The 16,279-nt window shown below is 43.4% G+C and overlaps 1 protein-coding gene across 1 annotated transcript; it reads right to left on the bottom strand.

The window, feature by feature from the left end:
- Positions 1–734: 734 nt before the first annotated feature.
- On the bottom strand, positions 735–16,069 carry MTHFSD (methenyltetrahydrofolate synthetase domain containing). Its single transcript, XM_074158058.1, has 8 exons — positions 16,042–16,069; positions 15,770–15,873; positions 13,942–14,055; positions 13,241–13,354; positions 10,966–11,056; positions 9,984–10,096; positions 9,651–9,776; positions 735–1,508 (listed from the first exon to the last, which is right to left on the bottom strand). Exons 1-8 carry the CDS (start codon positions 16,067–16,069, stop codon positions 987–989), a joined length of 1,212 nt encoding a protein of 403 aa, XP_074014159.1. The 3' UTR covers positions 735–986.
- Between the last annotated feature and the right edge of the window lie 210 nt (positions 16,070–16,279).

Consider the following 16,279-nt stretch of genomic DNA (forward strand, 5'->3'; position numbering starts at 1 on the left):
CACTGGTGGTGACAAAGGCACAGCAGGAACAGGCTTTGCTCCTATCTCCAGCAACCCTTCCAACAACTCAAGTCACCCACAGGTTTTGACAGCGGTCTGTCTGCTTTTCATTTCCACTACAGCAGTTCTATATTAATGTAATTTCATGGAGGCAATGGAATCACACCATATTATAAGAGACAATCAGGAGAACTATCTATTTTATAACTATCTGCATCCATGAAAAAGGTAACTGAAGGGTTTTGGGGAAAAGCAGAGGTGAAACTGGTCTTCGCTTTCCTCTGCCAAACTGAAATAAGAAATACAAGGTTTATGAAGGGCTGGATTCATAAAACAAGGCTGAGAAAGGGGCTACCATTTCTTCCACCTGATGTTAATAGCTATTAAAGAACTCAGCAGCTGAGCCAGTGTTTCTACAGCCGTTCTTCAGGAGCACAATAAGGGCAATCTCTCCCCCCGGCCATTTTTATGAAAAATATGCTGAAAACTCCCAACAGGCAAACCCCATTTTTTAGTAAACAGAATTGTAACTCTTAAGACAGATTTTCTGCAGCTGGCTTTTAAGCTCAGGAGTACAAATTTGCAGGTACAACCTTTAGATGACAGAACACAATCACCTCGCTACATGTGGCTGCACACAGCTACCAAGGGGCAGGTTTTTGATCCAGGCCTAACAAATGTACACACCGCACAGCAAATCAACCCACGGCCAACAAAAACCAAATACACAGAGTGTGGGTATTTTGTGGATAACTGTTTATAGAGAAACGGTCCTCCTCTCATCTGTCTTGACAAATACACTTTGCATGTACAGCTGGAGGAATGAGGCAGGCAAGTCAGCTGGGAGATGTACGCCTCATTTCTTTGAAAAGTTGGCTTTGCACTTTGCTGTTTAGCCTGCAGTAATCAGAGGATATACTAATACCCTTGAAAACTTAGGTTGGCTTCTCACAAAACAATGAAAACTCGTATTTTTTTTCCTCTCTTCATATTCCTTTCTGACTATTGATTTCAACTTGCCCTTTGTTTCTCTGATTCTTGGCCAGCTCAACTCGCAAAGTATTACCCCCGAGGCTCAAGCCTTTCAAAGAGGATACAGCACTCTCTGCGGTTGCTTTATCCTTGTAATCGAGAAAAGCCCTGTGCTGTGCTCCTTGCCAATTCAGTCGTAAAGGAGTTGCATGGAATTCCCTTAAAGTACATTTCAGCTCGCTCACTCTTACGTTGGGAGGTATGTTCCCCACATACACAGTAGTAATCATGCCAGATCCCCCTAATCTGGGACTTAAAGAATCGCTTTCAACAAAATGTTGTCCTGTTTGAGCTGAGCCCACTGCAGCCTGCGGTCTTGTATTTTCAGCCATCGCCTTCTCATTCAACGCTGCTGGTGTGGTGGCATTTGCCAAGTCTGAACGTTCATCTTGGAGGGTAACATCCTTGCCAGCCTGCTTCTCTCTGTATCGAAGACTTTTTAGGATGGGGATTTTTTCCAGCATCTCATAGCTGACCTAAAAAGGAGGAAGACAGATAGAATTATGAGATTTCTTCCCTTCCAGAAAAAGGGTAAGACCATCAGGATCCATTTGCACCATAAAAAGAGAGGAACCTTATTAAATTGCTACCATTCAGAGTGCCAGAGCATTCAAAATGTTACTAATTGCTGGCCTGACTCTGAAGCTGCTCCCTAAATACACACTGTAGGACAAAAATAAACATTAGTTACTCTTTAAGCAAGCAGTACAATGTAGATCCAGCGGGAAAATCAAAACCAAACTCAGAACTATTCGATTCTGACATTTATTTATCAGGGTGCCTTCAGATTTGCATTCTTATTGTTATCCCTTAATATTTGCTTTGACCGAGGGCCTGTGCTCCTGCTCTGGCAGAATCTTACACACCGACAATTCATCAGACCATCAGGCACTTTCATTCTGCAGACCTCCTCGTGCTCTTTTCCCCCAACACAGGATATCCCGTAGGCTGGGTCATACAATGGGGAGGGATGATGGTGTGAAGTTTGCAGCTGGGGAGCGTGCCTTGTAGCGGGGCTCCTCTGAGTGTGGGCCCAGCTGGAGGCACGTTCTCTGGTCATGGCACATCACCACAGCCTCCCTCTTGTCATCTGACCTCCCACACCACCCGCAGCTACTCATCAGATCCCACACCAGTCTGCTGGGTTGGATCACACAACGGAAGAGCGCCTGGACGCTGTACTTCAAAACTGTGAACCCTCTGTCCCTCCCATCCATCCCCAGTTCACAAGCAGCTCTTCTGGAAGGGCTCTTCCTCTCAACAGCTGAACCCTATCCATCTCAGGCATGAGATGCCCCAGGCTGCACTCAGTGACTGGCAGGAAACACAGTGGTTCCCCGGCTAATGTGGTCTAGCTTTTGGCTTGCAGACTGCAGTTGGAAAGAGGAATAATTCGTACTTGGCTGCTGGACAAGCAGAACATCCATCAACACAAGATCCAATTCTTAAATTTAGGGAGCAAAACAGAGCCTAGGGAAGCGATGCCTGAGCTAGCAGAGACCCAAGCTAGTAGCCCACACAGTGTGAGCAAGCCTCTCTAGCAGGGTACTCAGCAGGCTCTGCTGGACTAGCACTAGCATATCCTGGCTAGAATGTGCCTGCAGATCTCCCGGCTCGGCTCGCTCTCATCTCAGAGCTCCTGAATTCCTGGTTCTACAATTAGAGTCAGAGTGAATCTGGATCAGGCTGCATCACACAAAGTCTAAAATTTACAGATCTCTAGGGACCTAGAGTAGCCCTGCTCTGAAGCGCCTTGAGGAAAATCAAAGACAGGGTGAGGGCTATGTTAGGTTTAGGTAACAGGAAAGCCAGTCAAGAGAAGTCTCTGAAACATCCCCAGGGCTCCTCTTCTTAAGAGGAAACAAGGACAGTCTATTTCAGGCTGAAACTAAATAAAAATATGATTTACAAAAAGCCTGTCCTAGCTCTATCTTGTTAATGTAATATCAAACAGAAGAATAGGACTAACCAGTATGGGCAGAGGCCACCCCCATTCTGCCACACTGCAGACCCAGAATCAAGGTGTTTGGGATCAGGCCCTTTAAACAAGCAAACTTATGACTGAGAAAAATTTCTGAACAAATCTGGCCTGATCTGGCAGGCGGTACAGAGAGGCAAGAACTTCCTCTGGGACTCTGGGAGCCTCCACACTCTGAAAGGTACATGCCATATTCAGATTTTGAAGAGTTATTGCTCTGTGGATTCTTGGTCTGATTTGTTTTTCTCAGCCAAGAATTCAGACTGCTGTGTTTGACAGCAAACTCCCCTTCCCTGGGCGATACAACATCAAACCAATGGCTGAAGCCATCTTACTTTGTTTTTACTGGCCAACAATTAGGAACATTTGTTGTCCTCTGTCAAATTTCTATGTGAAATGTAAGCTCTATGCTAATTAAACCAAACAGGAAAAACATTTTTCTATTCTCATGCAACTAATCCCTCCAAAGCACAACCTCAACCTCTTACCAAGTGTATGTACAGTTCCTTTCACCCTGAAATTAAACTCGGTTCCCAAGGCATGGACTGGGTGTTTCATTAGAAAGATCAATGCTACCAACGGCAAACCCTCACCACTTTGTAGATTAAGGGAATCAAAGAGGTAGGCACCGAGAGGATAATCTCAGGAACTCCCAGCCTTTCAACGACAAACCAAGGAGAGGATTTAGATAAGCCAGGGACCAGCACACTCTCTGAGAGACTTCAACTGGCCAGGTTTCAACATGGCCCCTCCCCTCACTAGAGTGATCAGTAGTTTTTGGCACCTGACTGGAGCTCTTGAAGCTACTGTTTCAGGCTCCCTGCAAAGTCAGGAAGATGTCGTTACAACAGCATATATGTCTTCGTAAGGGCTATGAATTGTTACTTTCTATGAGAGCTGAAGCTCTGATCAAACACCACCACGAAGCGAACCTATCATTACCTTAAATTCAGCCCTGTGCAGATATAAGAGTAAGTAGCCTTTTCAGTACCAAAGCAACAAAGGCAGTTGATTTGGCACTTGGGATTTTTCTTGTAATAGAAAACATTCTGTAAAAAACCCTACATTAGACAAGTTCTGACACTGTCAATTGACATCCTTCTGCTGCATAAGAGAGACAGAGGATTTACCTTAAGGGCTGTTTTCCCTGGGGTCTCACAGAATCTTTCAGCTGGGTCAAATCTTTCAAATCCTTCCCTATTTTTGCCCACTTATATGTCAAGGAAAGGCAGAAACTCAGTTTGGGATTTCATCAAACCAATTCACTACCTTTTTTGGGGTGCAAGGGGTGAGAGCCAAAAGGGCAAAGAGGGCAGTGGGTGGCAGAGGAGAGGAAAAAGCTTGCTCTGCTCTGTTGCAAAATAGCAAACAAAAGAACTCTGTGGTAGTACAATGTGTTGCTAATTACGATCATGCAAAAAGTTTCTTTTGTCTTGTGAGCTGTGGAGGATTGCAATGATTTATTTCCATATGGAGAGAGGCCAAAGATATTCCTCCTCTCTTTCAAACAAGCTGCACGTTTCTTGGTCCTGTGCCGGCTGGTCACTCCTCCCCAGCCTTGCCTACTGCTTTAGGCTAAGCGAGGATGCACGGGGCTTGGGTTCTACCCCAAAGTCTGACTGATCCAGTTATATGAACCTGGGCAAACCCAGTGGAGGAAGTTTCTGTCCTTGCTTCCCCCATCCCTATAAAGTCAAGGCCAAACCATTTATTGATGTTTGTAAACTTGGTATTGAGTGTTGGGATTTAGCTTAATGATTGGCTTTGGCACTGAAGCCAGCTGAAGAAGTTTCCTATTATCCCTTGACCACCAATTCCCAGGCCAGTTCCATACTTCAGCCCTCTGGGGTTGGCCAAGAGAAGTGCTTGTGGGTCTGTGCTGTAAAACTCAGTAACTGAAGTGATTCAGGTTAAAAATAACTTCACCAAAGGCAATTAATCATTTAACAATCCTGCCTACTCCCTGCCATAGCTGGGAGAGCCTTGGGGAAAGAGGACAGCGGGGTAGATGAATTCTTCTGGCACACAATTACCAGGCTATGGGAAAGGAGCTGAGAAGGGAAATGTGGCCCCTTTTCTGACAGAAACCTGAAGAAAACAGCCTTGGATGCTGACGGCCAATACAAATCTCTCAGCACTTAACCCTGAGCATCCACTCTTACGACACCTGGTTTGGTCCCAAAACAATGTACTGCAGATGGACTTCTGCAACGTCTCTGCTGGAACATCGGGGCTCTCTTCAACCTCTGTTATTCCAGAACAGTAAATGCAGCCACTTTCAATATTTTGCTGGGGAAAATGAAAGATGTGTTTGTCCTCTGACAGAATGAGTAATGCTGACCCCTGATACAGTGCAGGCCAAGCCAAACACCACTTTGATTTCCCTGGCAGCAGAGGCAGTGCAGTTGTGATGTACGGCAGATGAGGGCAGGACAGCTATAGATTGGAGAGTATGCTAGGTCTGCTATTTAATTCTGCTTCACACAGCTACCCATCTGCACACACCAACTGATATAACACATGTGGCTCAAGATGGAGAGAGATGCTGCTGCTGCCCTGCCCTACCATGGAAGGCTGAAAACAAGACCAAACAATCTTTAGTACAGCAGATCCACCAGCCCTTCCAAGTATTGAGGCTGGTGGACAGAAGGTGTTTGAAATATTCATCTTCGCGCACCCTTAGGGGTCTATGACCCTAGATTCCTCATAAAGGCCTCTAGGACAGAGCCCACTTATTGTGTTGTCTCCTTAATCAGTTGCTTGTGTCAAGGAGCACTGAACTCACAGGGATTTAAAGCACAGACAAAGCCAAGACAGCTAGGACAGGCCAGCACGGTCGAACATTTTATCATTCATTTGCACAAAATGTCCAAATATGTGCACGCAATCCGAGGGCATATTTCTGGGAGCTGGCAGCCCGTTAAGTCTGCTAGTGTCCCTCAGGAGAAGCTTATGCAAGCCACATTTGGAATCCATCAGCAAAAACTGATTCCATGGACTCCGCAGCAAGGGTTGGATTTGCAAAGGTGTTGAGATGTTTAACCACGCGTGGAAACATGCCCTGTTCATGCTATCCCTCCAAACAACAAAATAAAACAAACCTTGGCTCAACTGACAGCAGTTTTCTTCTGATAGCAACACTGTGTCCCTGCTGAAGGTTTTGCCAGCTACGATGTGTGAATTTTTTGAGCTCTGAAACAACATCATTTTAGTTTCCAAATATTATATCTCAGACCCGAATCAAAAGCTGTTTGTTGACAGACAGTTTCCATCTCTGCCACCACAAACTCTTTCAACATTAGGCCCAGGGATTTCCCCCAGTTCATTTCATTTTGGGATTTTTTTTTCCTACTTCTATAAAATTCTAAGCAAAAGAATGATTAAAGAAACAGAAGGAAATGCTTGCTAGAATCTAGTGATTTTTCCACCAACTACTCTCATTTCCCTCTTCATGACCCCAAATATTTTAATTGGTCTGTATAGTGTCAATTTAAAATAAGCACAGCACAAATAACTTCATAATTGTGACAAATATAATAGACAGCGTCACAGATAAAGATCACAGCTACTCCATACAAAATACTAAATGAGAAAGTAAGCCGTTTCATGAATTTAGAGTTCCCAGAAACAATGGGTTAGATTTTCAAGACAGATGAAGCCAAATAATTCTCCACTGGCATCCAAATAAAAGTTTTCCAGAGTGCTCAGCTCTTAGCAGCTCTTGCTGTCCTCCAAGAGCACATACTGATTTCTCAAAAGCCTGAACTCAGATGCAAAAAACCTACCCTTACACACACTCCAGTACTGCCTTTGTATTTAGATGTGTTTCTAGAGCTACAGATAAAGCTTCTTTGGTATTAATAGTATTGTGGCTCTTATACTTCCTTGGAAGTCTTTAAATCAGGATTTCTATGACAAAAATCACAGCAAGTAATTCACATCTTCCTGTTTGGAAAAACATAACTACCTCAACAGCATGAAATAGCTCAGCTGGAAGTTCTGCACTGAGAACTAAAAAGAGGCAACTGAGGGCAAATCATGCCAATTACCCCAAGAAGTGAATCATTTACTCATAGAGTAACACCTATTTACCCCATCCCCACATCTGACACACTGCTTCCTTCCTACATAGCACATAACAAGCAAAAACACTCCAGGAAAATGCAATACCTCTTTGAGCACAGAAATCTAGCCTGGAGACATGCATTTTGTTTGCTACCTAAGTACCTTTTTACCTCTTTTGAGCTGAAAACACAGTGTAGGTATTAATGGCTATTCATCCTAACAGTTTCAGAAAAGCACATCCTTTACAACAATGCGCAGCTGTAATCCCATGTTTGCAAACACCTTTAATTTAAGCTCTTAAATCATTGTCTTGGCTTGATCCAGCCATGTTGCTGAAGGATGAACTTTTTTGCAATGTATTTTACGCATCACACACCTTAACAATAAAGTTAAGCTACTTTCTGTTGACAAAACATCGTATTTAGAAGTGGGTTATTTATTTACCCACTACCTCTTGGTTCATTTAGTTTTTCTCTGAGGAACAGGAATGCACCAGTAAAGCCAGGATTTGAAGGAGAAAAGGATGTAGAGAAAAGGAAGAGGAAAGGATGTAGAAGCAGCCAGGAAAAGCCAAAGGATAAACACTTAAATACCTCGTATCAAATCCTGCATTTTTGACACCCTGTCGATTAACTAGACCTCCCACCTCCAAGACTCTCTGTGCAAGAGTTGATCACACCATTACCACCACAACCACAAACAAAATATATACAAGTTGTTCAGCTCCCTGTGAAAGAATGATGCTAATTTCTTTCTTCCTCATGCAGACAGAAAACTTTGTTCCCAGAACAACAGAAATGTATGATTACCCCTGCTCTGGCTAGTAATCTCCAATATTCTTATCTAATCAACATATGCTCTGAAGAACAGCCAAAAGCAGTTTTAGGTGTTAAACCAAAATTCAAATATTCAAATAAAGGTTTGATGTTAAAATGTGCTCCATTCTCAGTGAAAGCTGTAGAAAATTCACCAAGAGCTGTGTCCTTCAGAAAACACCACTAATGTAGAGATTACTATAGAAAAAAAAGTTCCACTGTCTCATGCAAACTGGCTGAATTCAGCGTGGCACAAGCTTTAGATATGACTCTACCAAGCACCTCCTCAAGCTTTAGACACAAGCACAAAGGAGCTGTGGCAAACACTTCATTAGTTTATGAGGTGTGTATTATACCATTGATCTTGATTTTTTTCTCTAAAGAGCAAAGAAATGCAAAGGTAACATCGAATTTGATACATTGCTTGGAACTGACTGACTTTTCATGAATGGTAAAAGTTGCACAAAAGTTTAACCGCCCCTGCAAGAGACTGTGTTCCCCAGACCTTTGAAAAGTGTCCCTGCTAAATGGAAACAGACAGAAAAAGAGAAAAAATATTAGCAAATGTTACTGAGATTGAAGTCTGACACTAAGACAGACAGACTGTGGATCAAAAGTATGTTGGCAAGACGGATGGGGCACAAGGGGTAGGCCTTCAGAACAATTACATTCAATAATATCCTAAAAAAATTATGATTCAAAAATAATTCAATGGAAAAAATGCACTAGTACAGACAGAGCTTTTATTTATTTATTTATAACCTCAAATCCTCAACCACAGGCAGGGTAAAACACTCTCCCACCATAGGAATAAAAATAGTACTGGCTAGAATTGTTTGCTGTAGATATATTACCTTAACAAATTTAACTCTTTTTGCTGGTTGGCAAGTGCTTAACAAACAACTCTTGATTTCCCTAGAAGTATCCATTAATAATTCCTCAGTGGTTTCTGCAAGACGTGGGTGTACTTCATTTCAGTGTTCCTACTGTGACTCAATCATGCGGGATTGCGTCTGCTCCCTAATGGAATGATTTTAGGAATGAAAATCTAATGACAAAGAAAAAGTTTTCCCAGCATGAACTTCCAGTAAAACAATTCACTAAATGCTTTTCTGAAACCGTTTGCGAAGCTGCTAAAGTTTCTGACAATCTTGGGGTAAGGGGAAGTCAAACTCATAAAACAATATTTATCAATAAATAACGATTCATGATTGAAAGCAGTATAAAGTCACTGTTCCTCTACCTGAAAATGAGCTCCAGCCACAAATTCATCTATCCTTTGGAAGTTAATCCCATGCATCCACTACATAAACAGCAACGTACCAGCCACTAGGTCATGCTTTACTTTCACGACCAGAGCAGCACAATTTCTGCCCATTCCACGCAGCCTAATGCCATAAAGTTCTCTCTACAGTACTGTCTCCAGAAAAAGAGCAGAGACAATTTCAATGAGCACTGAGGAATAAAACACCTAAGGTAGAGAAGCCCCTCAGCTTACATAGACTGTTACACTGCAAACGACTATGAGAAATTATGTCTATCTTAAAAATAGACCTCAGCTTCAATAATATATTTCTCCTCCTCAACATTACCACCTAAAAAACACTGAATACATATGCTGCCGTTCTGTTTCATCTGACAAACACATTTGCTTCTTTTCCAAGTATTTCTAATACAACAAAGGTGTTTTTATGTAAAAATGGGGGACTTATCAACAGAATGTCGGTACCAGTAAGCCACTGTTAGCAGAGGTAACTTGCCTTATGCCATATTATTCCCTGAGGTTTCGGTCGTTTGCAATTAGTCTTGATAGTTCTTGTTGGAGTGAGTATATAATCCACAGTTAAATCATGATCATCAAGAAGCTTTTCTGCTATGTCAATCACCTACAAGGAACAAAAGACTTAGTTAAAAACAAATCCACTAAAATTGCACACCATTCCTGATGTCTTGCAACATACGAAAATCTGTCAGTGACAGCGGAAACAAAGTAAAGACGCTTCACCAACATCATTCCAAGTCTCTTCTTGAGACATACCATTCAGTAGCACACAGTTCCGACTCGTCACTTGAGAGTGGATATTTTAACTTACCTGACAGTCATGCACAATAGTAATTACAGGTGTATCCTCCTGCACTGCACCCATTGACACCATCATTGCATATTCCATGTCTGCATAACCTTCTCCTTTTCCAATTCTCCATCCTAAAACACACAAAAATAAATGAAAACACAGGGACAGCTGAGTGGAAAGGATGGTAACTGTCAAAAGCTCACAATTAAACTAAGCAGTCTACTACGGATAAACCAAGCACAGAGTTGTAACTCGGGAAAAATTCAGATCAGCGTGTCTCACAGAATGCAACTTTTCTTCTAATCAGCACTGAAATTAAAATAAAACATTAGTTTCAATGAACTCCTAGAAGATCCCAGAAGCCTCCCATTCAGAATAAATCACATTTAGTCCAATTCAGTTAACATAGAAGCCTATTTACCTATTGTAATTAGAATTCCCTATTCATGTCAAACATAGGTTAACTTTATGTGGGTAAAGAAGTCTGGGTCACGCACAAAGAACATGTTATTTTTAGGTAATGGATAAAGTCAGTGGAAAATTTTTCACCACCAGCAGGTCTTCAAAATACTGGAAAATGCAAAATCCGATCCCCAAATAGGTACTGAATCAGCAGCTGTAACACGTGTCCTTCCACATACTTTGTGAGAGCAGATCCTCTGAACAGGGAGCCCTCTGACTCTTTTAAAAGACAAAAAAAAAAAAATAACTTGCTTGCCTGAATAGTTCTACTGAAGGCAAAAACACCGGCCTGCACGCTCTAAACCACTCTGCTGTCTGCACACTAAGTCCTGGCGGCATAGCGTAAAGCAAGCATTGATTCTTCCTGGTTGGACTGGGATCAGTGACTTGTCACACAGAAGAGACAGAACTCAAGACCGTAATTCAGTCCCAAAGACATGCTCAGGTCTGCCAAAAGGAAATCGTAGTGTAGCCTACTGACATTGTGAATCGTGACTTAAGACCCTCCTCCTGAAAAGCTTACGAGGCTTTATCTTACCTTTTTCAGAGACAGCCACTGATCCTACAACAACCAAGTCCACTCGTGTTTTCGAATCAAGACCCACGGGCACACTGTATTCTTTTATACCCTGCAAGAAAAACATAATTTTCAGTTTGCAGAGTGCAGAGTCTTCCAACCAGTGAGGCAGAAATCCAGAATATTTTGATAAATCCAAGTAACTCCCCACATTTCAGAGTATTTCTTCCATGTATAGCCAAGCTGTACGTGTCTGGTAAGTTATCCTCTAGGGAATCCTAGAATACATTCCCTACTACAGTGACAAGAATTTTGGCACACTTCAAGGAGAGCTAAGGGAGGTGGGCACTTTTCTAAGCAAGGTTACTTATTTAGGATCAAACCTCGTATTTTGAAACCCTTTATTGGACAGCTATTTCTAAAAATGAGGGCAAATGACACTTCCCACCCTACTACTACTACTAAAGTCAAGTCATAATATGTAAACTCATGCCCATGAGGAATATCAGAGCACTACAAACTCTTAAATTAATTCTCACAAAGTTAATTTAGACACAGAGAGCTACAGCATAAAGATGTTAAGCTGCTTGTCTGAAGTCACACAAAACGCTTTGCTGAAGCACAACCAGGTACACAAGCTGGATCACTCCCCATTTCATGCTGCATCCACTGCGCTGCCTGTTACTCCACACCTGTATCTTTAAAAGCACCTTCCAAAGCTGCCTACGTGTTCCCCGAGACTACATTCCTTAACGATTTACTGTGTGATCTTCATTCAGGATGCGCCACTGCCAAGCTAAGCTATCTTTACCAAAACTTTCTATTTAAGATACTGACAAACAGAAAAACACACTGTTCCTAACAATTGGAAACAAAAGCCTTACATAGCCCTGCCATCCTTTTTTCTTCCCCTCTCTCCCCTCCTCATTCTCACCCACCCTTCTTCAGGCCCTTCTCTAAAGAACATATCCTAGCAAAATTCTGTCCAAAGCTGCAGAAGTTAAAAATGGTGTTTACTTGGATTTTCAAACATCAGAGGTTTAGAACTTTCAAAAAGATATCTTGAGATCCATTCACTCTTAGTACTATCTATATACTATATACATTCTATATATACATATATATACACACACATATATATATTCTATATATACATATCTATATACATTACTATAATGTAAATCCTCCTCACACCAATTCAACTTTGTGCTGAGTTAATCCTCACACAGAAAGCCAAACATTTTCTGTGTAGAGCACAAACCCCAAAAGATCAGTAATTTGTGGCTGACTATCAGTAATAATGCTCATTATCCACTTCACAGCAGTGTGGTACGAATTGTTTGCACAGTGCTTTGTAAATATAAACTGCTAAGAGCGTTTATTCATTAGTATGCCTGGTTGGGGGAAAAGCCAGACGCATGGTGGTAAGATCACAGATCAGATACGGGGCCTGAAGCAGGTCAAGAGAAAGGTCTCTTTCAAAAGTGCTCTTCAACCCTGAAAAACCTAATTAGTTAACGACTTTAATAGAAGTTCCAACAAAGAAAGTCGCTACTAATTACCATCCATTTACAACCCTCAGTTGTACACAGGATTACTGTGGAACTTTATTGCCTTTAGCAGGAGATAAAGAAAGAAATAGAACCTATAGAGCTGGCCGATTCATTTTGAACAAGTTATGTTTTCAAATCAAATAAAGATGCGGATAAAGTAATGCCAGTTTCTCAGTGCCAAATGACTTTAGCTGTACAGTATGGTATTTTAACACCAGAGGGCAGCAACATACCACATTTCAAAAGAAAACTGCTCACACATTTTTGTACTTCCACTGATGCTAAATGACAGAATTAACATTTATTTAGACTTAGGATTCTGAAAGAACTGACCTTTCCTATTTAGTAACACCTAATATTTGACCAGATTATGCAAAACCTGTAAACACTGTAATATTCCTTATAGGGTTCACTCACTCTAAACTGCAGAAGAACATAGCAGTACTATTTATTAGAAACCTAATGATCTAAGTCACCTATGAAAGTTCTTGACAATGTTCCAAAAACCATTCACAAAATATCGATACCATTCTGATAATAAAATACAGCAAAAAGACTAAATTTACTCATGATTTAAGTACCAATAAAAAAATATTAATGGTGGATGTGTACACAAATCCAGGAATTACATACTAGCAGAGCAGTATTTCAGGTAGCATCTGATTTTCCAACCTCTGCCTGGGCTATCATAACACAACATTCTACTACAAGTTAATTCAGACCTCCCCCATTTTCATTCCTACTTGAGACGTAGCACATATTCGCAGGATCTCCTTAGTTGCACCTGAAGGTGGAACAATCCTATTGAACAGCCCAGTTCTCAGACGTGGTGTGGGAACCAACAAAGTCTTCCTTGCCTGTGTAACAAAAGAAGTTATCACATTAAAAGGAGGTGGGCCGCTAAAGAAATATTTTTACTGTCCCATAAGTCTCCACGTGGTCAATTATCTTATTTGATACAGAGCAGTTAGCATTGTTGATTGTGTAGTGCTTGTAGATGAATCCCCTCCAGTACAGCAAAATTCCAGACAAGATTTTATTTAAGAAACAGAGGGCAAGACATACCTATTGATCTAAAGTGCATGTCCACAAATGAGCTATGCATATGAGCCAGTGAACACGCACAGGTCTGAGTTAAGTCTGTCACGCATTCATCTTGTGATAAAGGTAGGGCAATCTGAGGCAAGGCTACCTTATGTGTTTTAGGGAGTAAGAATAAAATGACAGTGAAACAGCTATTGCTCTGCAGAAACACATTCATTTCCCCAAACCCTACCCGCACCTTTGCCAAAAAGGCAAAGACATCCTTACATGAGCAACCTCATGAGGCTTAGGACTGGTAAAGCTCCTGCTAGAGAAATGGCAGGCATCGGCCATGAGATGCCGCCAAGCGCTGCACTCTGTCCCACTCTCCCCCTCAGAGGTGCAAAGGTGCCATTGTTACCTGCAGCGCTGCCAGCCGAACACCTTCTAGAGGTTTGTCAGGATCCACTTTAATCTCACGTGCTCTGTTGAACACATCCAGCTCTTTAATAGAGCAGCAAGCCTGGTAAGACCCCTGCGTGAAGGAAGGAATCAAAAGAGAAGAGAATACATTCACTTACTTCCAGCGTTAGAAAGCGAGCGTTCTTCTGGGGAGCATCAGGATTTATTTTTACAGTATTGGCAGCTTTGAATTCCTGTAAACCCAGAAGCCTTGTTGCAGCGTGGGAAGCACCCTGTTTTCATAAGATATCAGTGCATCACCAAGGAGTTCACAGCAGAGACGGCAATTTTACAGTCCTTCATCTTATAGAAGCTGATTTCCCCAGATATTAAGTGAGGGACATACTGCTAATTTTGTGATGTTCTCTATGTGAAACTCACATACCAACAGATGCTGAGCAATTAGTATCTTCCCGGCCTCAGAAAAAGAGGGGATGCAAGTACACTCACTTCGCCTAACTTCACCCTCATTCAGACCTTACTGAAAGCTGGAGAGCAATTTCCCTTTTTAGTCAATGAATACAATAGATTCCCTTAAACACAAGCCATAGTCAGAGACTCTTTTAGATGAAAACTTTCTGGACAAGGCTCTCTCTTTACAGAGACTATACTGAACCCAGAAGATTCACTTCTTAACTGAGTAAGGTGCTCAAGCTTAGCAGAGCACACACTCCTTTTGTAATTTAAGCTGATATCGCCTGGCTTAAGGGTATGATAAAGCCTCAGGCTTCCTCCACCGGCTTCAGCGTCTATTGTACCTCAGCTGCAAATTAAGGCAGAATGTTTCTGCCAGTCCCATGAGAAAAAGCAGAGCCCGCCTCCTAATGCTGCTCATGGGCTAAAAAATCCCCAACACACGTGCCCATAATGCTATTCTGGTCATCACCTCTTCAACACGTGGCAGATACAAGGCTGAACACCTTGAGTTTGGATTAAAACAGGCAGATGGTAAAGCGGTTGCCTGAGTAACTGAATACTTGAAAGTCCTCTTATTTCTTCCTCCCACCCATCAAACTAGAGACACAATGAAGCCAAAGCAGGAGGAAGGGTTCTCTCCCCATTGCCCAGCAACACTTTGCCAGCAATAACTTGGCCACCATTCCCATTTCAGCAGCATACTGTGTGTTCCTAAGGTAAGTCCTACAAGATGGGTGACCTCAGCTTTCCATCCCAATGGAGCCGCTGAAGACCCTGGGGAGTGAAATCTAGTTCTGAATGCCTCAGTTTGCCAACGCATAAAAATATTTATCTCATTCACGAGGTGCTTTTGTATCCACCGATTAAAATACAGCACACACATGCCATGTCTTGTCAGATACAGATCGTAGAATGGTTTGGGTTGGAAGGGACCTTAAAGATCATTGAGTTCCAATCCTCTGCCATGGGTAGGGACACCTCCCCCTAGACCAGGTTGCTCAAAGCCCCATCCAGCCTGGCACTGAACACCTCCAGGGATGGGGCATCCACAGCTTCTCTGGGCAACCTGTTCCAGTGTCTCACCACCCTCATAGAGAAAAATGTCTTCCTGAATACCTGCACTTCTTTATTTGCTATAAATTATATACGCATGCTGTTCGTGTCGTGGTGTTTCTCAGAGCTCTGCCACCCTCTACCGTCACTCACCAACTGCACACCCCGCAGGGACGCGCGGTTCGCAGCTGTTTGCGGGCTGCGGCGACAGGCGGGGAGCAGGCAAGGGAGCTGGGGAAGGAGAATCCTACCGGCCTGGGCTTCGGGCTGGGGGAAGGGGATGGGAGCGGCCCAAACCCGCAGCCGGGTGGCCGTACCTGGAAGTTGGGGATGCGGCGGTGCACCGGCCGCGGGAAGGCGGCCAGACCACTGGCCTCCAGATAGTCCCACACCTTCTCCCGCACGTCCTGCTTGGAGGCACCTGGAGGGGGAGGAAGAAGGCACAGCTGAGGGGGCGGCGGAGCAGCCGCCTCACGGGGGAGCGCTGCGACCGCCGCCTTCCCGGCCCCGCCATTCCCCTCCCTCAGGCCAACTGCCGTGCTCGCGCCCCTCCCGGCTCCACGCGCCGTGACGTAGCCGCAGCGCTCACCCGCGCGCAGCCGTACGCCCCCTTCCATGGCGGCGGGGAGACGGAGAGGCGGAACCTCCGCCTTAGCCCCGCCCACCGCCACCCCGCACGCGCTCACGGCGGCGCGGAGGGGCCAAAAGAGCTTCGAAGGCGAAATGAAGGAGCGGGGCTGGGGACGGTGGTTGTGGGGCCCGCCTTCGCCTGGGCGAGGAGAGCCTCAGGGAGGGGGAAGGCCATGCTGCCGCCTCCCCCCCCACAC

The sequence above is a fragment of the Numenius arquata genome, chromosome 13, assembly GCF_964106895.1.
Source record: "Numenius arquata chromosome 13, bNumArq3.hap1.1, whole genome shotgun sequence".
NCBI lineage: Eukaryota > Metazoa > Chordata > Aves > Charadriiformes > Scolopacidae > Numenius > Numenius arquata.